General features: G+C 46.6%; 1 protein-coding gene across 1 annotated transcript in view; it reads left to right on the top strand.

The window, feature by feature from the left end:
- CRLF3 (cytokine receptor like factor 3) overlaps nucleotides 1-8,030 on the top strand; it is a 14,483-nt gene extending 6,453 nt beyond the window's left edge. Inside the window, exons 5-8 of the mRNA XM_027691494.1 lie at nucleotides 449-671; nucleotides 1,319-1,451; nucleotides 4,669-4,781; nucleotides 5,038-8,030. Of these exons, the coding sequence (XP_027547295.1) occupies nucleotides 449-671; nucleotides 1,319-1,451; nucleotides 4,669-4,781; nucleotides 5,038-5,291 (723 nt within the window). The 3' untranslated portion in view covers nucleotides 5,292-8,030. The remainder of the gene's footprint in view (nucleotides 1-448; nucleotides 672-1,318; nucleotides 1,452-4,668; nucleotides 4,782-5,037) is intronic.
- Nucleotides 8,031-8,934: the final 904 nt, after the last annotated feature.

The raw sequence follows: 8,934 nt of genomic DNA, 5'->3' as shown, positions 1-8,934 counted from the left end.
ATTTTAACTGTATCTGCATAGTCTAGCCAGATGTAGCTATATTTTAATTGTATCTACACAATCTAGCCAGATGTATCTATATTTTAATTGTATCTGTATATAATCTAGCCAGATGTAGCTATATTTTAATTGCATCTGCACAGTCTAGCCAGATGTATCTATATTTTAATTGCATCTGCACAGTCTAGCCAGATACGTAATAATATATCTTGCTAGATTGAAAAGTCTTCTTTTAAATGTTTCTTCTCCTGTAGATACTTTTAAACTGTAATTGAGTAATTGTGGTACTTCTTTTGGTATCAGTTGGTTCGGACACTGATGTTGTTTCCCATAAGGCACAGAAATACCTCGTGGGTTGGTCACCTGCAGCTCCACCCTCAAATGTGCCCCTGCAGGGGCAAAGGGCAGAGCCGAGGGGCCCTTTCTGAGGGCAGTGGCTGTTCTGCAGGTGGACGAGGACTTCACCCCCCAGGATTACCGGCTGCAGTTCCGCAAGGGCACCGCCAGCCCCTTCGAGGACGTGTACGTGGGCTCGGAGACGGAGTTCATGGTGCTGCACCTCGACCCCAACGTGGATTACCAGTTCCGGGTGTGCGCCCGCGGGGACGGGCGGCAGGAGTGGAGCCCCTGGAGTGTCCCCCAGCTCGGCCGCACCACGCTGGTGCCACACGGTACTGCCCTGGCTGCTGCTCATCCCAAACCCTTGGAGAGCCAACTCCTGCAGGTCCTCAGCTGGATGGAGCTGCTTTTGGTGTGCTGAGGGGTGTCCTTGGCTGTGGGGGGTGTGTGTAACACAATGAACTGTCCCTCCATCCTGAATTCATTCTTTGCTTCCCACCGTGAGGGACACTCAGCGAGCCTTTCATTCACTGCTTAGCCTTTGAAAGCATCAGTGAGCCAGAAGTAAAGCATTACTTTTCCTTCTCCTCCACCCTAACCTAAGCATTTTTGATGACCTACAGCTCCCAACAAGCTCTTATCTTGGAGAGGGAAAAACCTAAATATTCTCTTCACTCACAAATTTTTAAGAGCAGTGGGTGACGAAGGTTTTCCTTTGCCTGCAGTATCACTTGGCAGGGATTGCAGCAAATTGAACTTCTGGCGAACTCTGAGCTGGGAAATACTTTTTGTAGCTGCAGTTTATTTGAAAAACAAATCTCTCCATCAGGAAAAGGCAAACCCAGCTCCTGTTTTTAGTGTAGCTTAAGCTGCATCTGAGGTGGGCTGAGTGGACGTTGTGACTGACTTGAGTTTGCACAGACAGGAGAGTTGAGTTGGGATTCACACTTTTCATGGGTTTTGTTTGTTTTCTTTGAAGAGTGGACAGCTGGTTTGGAGGGTTACAGCCTGAGCAGTCGGAGGAACATCGCGCTTCGGAATGATTCCCAGTCGTGTGGGGTCCTCTACTCGAAAGCTCCCACCTATTTCTGTGGGCAAACCTTGACCTTCAGGCAAGTACTTCTTGGGTGGCTGTTGTCTGGTGCACCCCCTGAGCTGTCACACCTGAGCTGTGTGTAGCCCTGGGGCGTGTTTGAGCTGTACATCAGCTCAGCCCCGTTGAGGTGGAGTGTCTGTGTGAGGGCTCAGTTCCTTCTCCTGCCTGGCTTTGTAGGAAAACACCTGATGTTTGTGTAGGACTTGCACTTCTGTAAAACAGAGATGAGTGAACTCCTGAGGGATGGTAAAATACAGCCCGTGCTGAGCGAATGTCTGGAATGTTGAACTTCCTGGAGTTTGTAGCAGCTGTTCCTGGCTGAAGGCAGTGGAGCTTTGCTGTTTAACCTTGGGCCAGGCAGTGCTCTCCTTCCCAGACTGTCCACAGGCTTTGGACTTGAAAACCTTGGGTGTGCTGTTGGGATGACAGTCTGGCACCAATGTTTTTAATGTCTGATATAATTACTGCTGGTCAGGGCACTGCTTGAAACTGCCATTAGAAAATCCAGAGTGGGGAAGGGATCTTGTGAAATTTAAGCTTTCCATTTGACACAGAACATGATTAAAACCCTTGGCAGCTTTGCTGCCTGTCCTCCTGTCCCCGAGATGATGCTGTTTAACGGGGTATGAGGAATGTCCTTGTGGATATCTCAGTTGTAATTAGAGACCTCAGAGACTCTGAAGCTTTATTTCATCTTTCCCTGGTTAAGTAAAACTACTTGCTGTACAGCAGACAACCCCCAAAGGCAAGTAGAAGGGGGTGTTTCATTTTGCCCTTCCTGATAATGGATTATCTGAACTTCAGGTGGTTGTAGTGTGAGGATGTGTTCAGTTGCCCTGTCTGAGATGGGATAAAAAGATCTAAAGCTTTCATTTGAAATCTGTTGCTAGATTTAACTTCTCTTGGCTTAGAAATGCCTGTGAAATTAAAGGCAGAACCCTGAGGTTTCCCTCGGTTCCCTCTCGGACCAGTGCCTTTTATCTTTTTTTATTGGTAGCACATGAAAATCTTTTGCTTCACATTTTGGTAACGTGGCCTTCCCTCCAAGGGGAGATTGTTTCAGGATGGCAGAGCACAAACAAGCAACTGTCCACAAGAACTGCTGTGACAGGAATCTTAAGATTGGAAATGGGTTGTGTTCCTCTTCCAAGGTCCAAGAGGAGCTCCTTGTGTGGAAGTGTGAGAGATTTTGCTGAGCAGGGAGATGCAGCACTCGGTGCTTGGCTTTCTCCATCTGCTGGGACACAAAGGAGTTACTCTGCAGGGATGAGGGGCTTGCAGAGCAGACCAGGAGAGCGAGGTTCTGCTCAGATGTTTGTGTTCTCTGTGTTCAGGTCCCAGGCACAGGGTGGAAAGTCAGTTGGAAAGAGAAGCTGTGACAAACACAGTGCTTTGGATCTGCTTTTTAAAGCCAGACTGTGACAGTTGTCCCGAGGTGAAACATTTGGATGAGCTGTGGGAAAACATCACTGCTTGAGGTCAAGTCTCATCCTGTTCCTTTGCAGCCCTCAGGGAGCTGCCCTTGGGAAGGGGAATGTTTCTCCACAGTGATGTGCTCTGCATCTCTCTAAGGCTTTGTTTGCAGTGGAGAGCCACAGTCCCTCTGTCCAGGCTGGTGCTTTGGGATCTCCCAGCAGGTGCCCTGTGATGATCCCACTGACTTTGTCAGGAACCTCCCCCAACCCTGCTGACACAGAGGGAGCCCCTGGATCCCCCCCAGGCTGACTTCTCTGTGCTCTGAGGCAAAGGCCAGCTGGGGGTGGGTGACTGGGTCAGTGCCTGTGCTGCAGGGACAGAGCCAGGCCTTGTTGTCCAGCATTTGGGGTGGGAGAAGGGATTGAACCCTGTCCCACTGAGCAGCATTCCCACCACATATTCTGGGGACTCTTAAAAATTTTAACTGCCAGGGATCACAATCATAGTGGGTTTATGGTTATGCATTTTTGGTGATTCTTGTGACTGTGCAAACACTTATGTCCAACCCAAAACTCGGGAAATGCTCCTTTAACTAAGGGATGGAATGAATCAGTGTTACCTTCTGCACAGAGTTTACAGATAAAAGGCTGTTTATGAAGCTTCACCAGTAACTCAAGTTTAAAATCTAAAGCAGAGCAACAAAATGAATTTGAAATCTCATTTAAAGTTGCTTTGTGAAAACACTGTGAATCCCTTCCAAAGCAAAAGCTTCTTTGAGATTTTTTTTCCTCTGCTTTTTTTTTTTCTCTCTTAGTGACATTCCCAGGGGACTGGAAAACCTAATGGAGTGCAAAAGTAAAACATGGTTCCAATTTTATCGTCCCTGTTTGTCTCGAAGGAGTTAACCCCTTGTGTGCCAGTTCACTGCCCACTTTAACTGCTGGTTCTTGAAAACTTTGCTGAAGTTTTCCTGTTGTTTGGCTACAACCATGTATCAGTGCTGGTCTCTCAAACTGCAGTGAAAATAACCACTGGTTTACTTTCTAGAAAAGACCACCTGAGTTTCCTGAGTCACTCAGGCTCTCTCCAAAGTAGGATTTAGCACCTTTGAGAGGTGGCAGTACAAGAGAAAGGATTCAAATGCAGAAGAGCCCTTGGGTGTACAAACTGTGCAGCCCCTGGGGCCCAGAGGGAACTGAGTCCCTGCTCATTTGCACAACTTGTTTGCATTTTCTTCAGAGAGTCTTGCCCAGCCTGCAATCCTAAATGCAGCTGAGCAGAAGCCAGACTTGTAAATGCTCTTCTAGGCATTGCTTTTAGCACACATCTGCATCGAGCTGATTTATTAAAAAAGCCCAACCCAACACCCTCACCCCATTATAGCAGAACATGGCAGGGCTCAAAAAACCCATTTAAGTTGTGTTTAGTAAATCCTTGCTGAAACTCCAGCTGTCTGGCCATAATGTGTGATGTTGCCCAGTAACCTGGTGTAGCTGATTGCAGATTTGTGTGTATTGGTTCCTTCAGACAACTGGAAATCATTTCTGAAGATCATTTCTAAGCTGTGACAGTGGAAAAAATTATTAAGTAGCACTGAAGGTCTGCAGGAAGCATGTTTATGCTTTGTACAGATTAATATTGTTGCTCAGTGGAGCTGCTGGGAAAACTGGTAGGAATTTTGGTCTTTTTGGCCAATCTCCCTAAAAGTTTGGATGACTTTGTTGAACACACAGAACAGGGGTTTGGTGGACAGTCTGGATGTCGGGGTATGTTTTCATTTAAAGCTTCAGGGTCTGACTTAACCTTTTGCTTGGCAGGATTGAAACCGTGGGTCAGCCAGACCGGCGGGACAGCCTGGGGGTGTGTGTGGAGCAGCAGAACGGCTTTGACTCCCTGCAGCGGGACAAAGCCGTGTGCATCAGCACCAATGGTGAGTCTGGAGCGTGGGATTCCTGCCCAAAACACACAGCCCCGGGTTCTTTACATCCCTGGGGAACGGACGAGCAACTCTTATGTAGATGCTGCTGGTGCAGTTAAAAATCTTGGGTGAGATCCCAGATCTCCTGCTCGCAGTTCATGCAGCCTGCTTGATGTGTAGCACCACATGCAGCGAGGTTACTTCCCCGTTTGCCTGCAAAAAACAGGGAGAAAGTGAGGAATGCTGTTAGACATGCTGACTGTTTCAGGGGCAGTGTTTGTGAACGGGAAGGAGATGACAAACCAGCTGCCTGCTGTCACCTCGGGCTCCACCGTGACGTTCGACATGGAAGTTGTGCAGTTGGGGCCCTGCAGCAACGAGGGAGGAAACTTCAAGCTCCGAGTGACCATCAGCTCCAACAACAGAGAAGTGGTCTTTGACTGGGTACTTGATCAGTGCTGTGGCTCTTTGTATTTTGGGTGTTCATTTTCATACCCAGGCTGGAAGGTTTTGGTGTTTTAGCGGTGACTAAAGGGGATTTTTGTTCTTGCTGTAAAGCGTAACGTTAAAACCTGGGTTTCCAGCTGTTTGACAACAATCTGGTAACAAAAACCTGTCTTTATAGTACTTGAACTCCACTATATTGTACTTCCTACTGGATTCATTTAAACAATAATTGTGAAACATTGGATTTGTTACTCTGGAAAAAGCCAGAAGCAGGCATTTGCTTAGGCAAATTAATTTAAGCAGTCCATCAGACTTTCCCTTTCTTCCTCCAGACTTGATTTGTGTCAGTATTTCATTGTACTCTCGTCTCAGGGTACGTGTGTTGTGTAGAGTTAACTTTGTGAGATGAGCATTTGGGGGTGGTAGTGGACCAAAGTTGTATTTATACCACCCAGAGAGAGCACAGTATTGAGAGCAGAGTCCTGCTATGCTTCCCTGTACACGCTGCTGCCTTAGGAGGGAATGGACAGTGGGCTCTGCCTGCAGCCCTTTCCCCGCACGGTACCGCTCGTCCCTCGGGAGCAGGGACGCTGAGCCAGCCTGTCCAGACATGGAGCCAGCCTGTTACTGCATCACTCAAGTGCCTTATTGTGGTATTTCTTGAACTGTTGTCTGTGTTGTCACTTGGAATATGTTTTCTAGAGTAGCTGCATGGTGATGCTCACATTGCCTCAGCCAGATCAAGTCCCGGAGCGGGGCGTGATCCTGATCTGCTCTGAAAGTCTTCCCCACTTACAATTCCTGTGCAGCCTCTGCCCCAGCAAGTGTCAGGGGTTTGGTACCTGGGCTTGATGTGTGGATTGGCAGCTGTGATTCCTCAGAGCCCTCCTGACACTCAGCACTTCTCTCTACTGTCCAGCTACAGAGACGATGGCAGTGCCTGTTCTGATGGGAGGGATTCCTGGCAATCCCAAATTGCTGCCTGGGAATGCCCAGTCACGGGCAGGAGTGCAGGTGTGTGCTCCAAGCTGGGACTGCTGCTGGAGATCCACCTGACATAAGGGGCAGGGGCTTCAGACAGACCCCACCTGCAGAGAGAACTGAACAGAGGGTGGTAATTCAGCTGTCCCCTCCGGGAGTAGGGTGGGATAAGGAATTAGTATGAGATAAATGACTTTGAGTTCAGAAATTACATAAAGTTACACCTGTTTCCTCCAAGGAGCAACTAAGATTGAGAATGAGCTTATCAAAGAGCCTGTTCCTGGTCAAAAGACTGCAGTGTTACTGGATTTAAAGATTATATTAAAGTAATACTCACTGAGGGGCTTCTTACCTCAAGTTCAATTAAAATTAAATATATTTTATGTTAGAATAGCAATATTTTTTATAAAGCCTAGACAATCATACTGCCCTTTTTCTTTCAGTGGCACTATGTTACACCCTCTATGTTACACCATAATAAGCTTAAAGCATAAAAAGCTTATTTTACATTGAATTAACATCCCCCATCCTCACACTGTCAGTACAAAAAGATCAGCCACCCTGCCTGCATTTTTCCCCAAGCATCTGTAGCAGGGTACAAGAATTTCAGACAAAAATGGCTGTTGGTGTTTACACCATTTACAGGAAAATGTGTGTAGATTCAGATGGGTGCAAAGAACCTCATATGGCAGAGTTAGGTTGGAATTTGCTTTAAGACATGAAGTGAGGAAGACTGGACTCCCTTCAGGTCAGACTATCCAGTGTTAGCAACAAAAAGCCTGCAGTACTCTTAGTTTTTCAAGCTCAGCTATTTCAGTGTTAGGGATTGAGAGGATACTGGCTTATCCTGTGCTTTCAGTGTTCCTTTAATTCCCCTGTGAAGAGTATTTTCCAGACTTTATTACTATAATAAGGTTTAGTAGATGAAACAGTGCCAGCCCTGCTCAGAGAGGGTTGGGCTGGGACTCCAGGTAGCAGCAGACTTAGATCTTGCTCCATGTAGTAGTGCTGGCAGTTTTACTTACACACTTCAGGTATCAGGTACTAGTTGGAACTTAGTACTTTTACCACGTGGAAACTAAAATTGTGAATATCCACATTTGTGAGGTACCGCCAGGTCAGGTACCTTTGCATCTGCTTTTGGAGGGGCTGTAGATTTTGCAGGATATTTACTTACATATTAGAAAATAAAGCTTAATCCTTGAATTCAGGTACTTCCAGAGGTGGCAAGGCCGTGTCAGTTTGTTCAGAACACAAGTAAAAGCAGCTGAAATGACTGTGAAGGGCCATGAGAGGCCCCAGCTGCTGCCCTGGAGAGCTGAGGGCGGCTCAGAAGAGTTTTCTGCCTTCAGGCTTTAGCTGGATGTTGAACAAGGGCAGTTTGCCAGTGGTGGGTTCTTCTGTTGTTGTTCTTGTGGTGGTTTTGTTTTTTATTTTAACTCAGCGCAAGCCTCACTGTCCAAATTGCAAATGAGGTACTTGGAGCCACCTCTTGCAGCCGCACCTTGTGAACGGGGCAGGAGCCAAGAGTCTCAGGGCAAGAGAGCCAGCACTGAAGGAACAAAGCACTCAAGAAGTGGAAGAGGCTTGAACTAAAGGGTGCAAATCCCGTTCTTCCACAGCAGAGTTCAGCTGGATGGAAAACTTGACACTTGCTGTACAATTTGCACCTCTGGCTCTTGGAGCCCTGCGAGCAACAGAGTGTTAACGGCTTAGAAACCCGACCCCAACCGTTGTTTTCCTAAGCTAGTACAGTCACTTACCTCAACTAAGACTTATGTGTCAAGTGAAATTTGAATTTTTTTTTAAATAAAGTTTTATCCCTTAACCGTGTCTGGTCTAGGAAGTTATTTATTGGGGCATAAAGCTGAGCATCATGGTGTTCTAACAATACAAGAACATGTTTTCTAGAGCACTGCACCCATCTTTAAGAGCTTCTCTCCATTAAATTTTTTTTCCATTTTTTTCATCTTCTGTCTCTCAGAAGTCCTGAACACTTTCTTTCCACGTTTCTCACCTGTGCACTTCCCTTTATTTCCAGCTGAAGTTCAGATTCTAACTGACATTTCTCACAAAAATAATTTCCCCCTTCTTTTTATAAAATTTGTTACAGCATCTATAAAGTCCTTCTCTCAGTATTCCATCAAGGCTGACCTGTCTCTTCTCCATTTTACTGTTCCCATCTCTTCCTGGTGCATTCACTGGTGCAGCTCTTACCCAGCAGCAGTTTTTGGCCAGTGTTACTGAGGGAGCAGCAGAGCTATTTAATCACCTTCAAACAAAGTCCATGTTGGACTAACACACAGATTTACTTCATTCCCTTAGTTCTGCTTTACCTGGAGCCTGTTCCAGTTATTTGGTCCCTTTTAAAGGAGAAGTAACTTGTGAAAGCAGTAAGGAACGTTTCTGACTTGGCAGCTCTCCCTCATAAACATCACTCACATGAATGTTCGTCATGACGAGGGGCCGGGTGTTTCTCCTCAGGAGTTGCAGCTTCTCTCTCAGATCAAGCAGCCTAAAGCAGGAAAGACTCAGGGAAGGACTTACCTCCTCCAAAGCCTTTGTTTTCCCTGATGTGAAACCACAGTGTCAGATCTGTAACAGGGTCTGGTCCCACGGGAACACCTCCACCCGAGCGCTGCTCCATGATGGCACCAAACTTCTGTGAATTAAGAAATACTTCACTTGGAACAGCATTGTCAAAATTGCCCTCACAGAATGGCTGCTGTATTGCCAA

Source organism: Neopelma chrysocephalum, unplaced genomic scaffold, assembly GCF_003984885.1.
Source record: "Neopelma chrysocephalum unplaced genomic scaffold, ASM398488v2 Primary Assembly neopelma1_84, whole genome shotgun sequence".
Lineage (NCBI taxonomy): Eukaryota > Metazoa > Chordata > Aves > Passeriformes > Pipridae > Neopelma > Neopelma chrysocephalum.
This window is presented reverse-complemented; position numbering and strand designations above follow the sequence as displayed.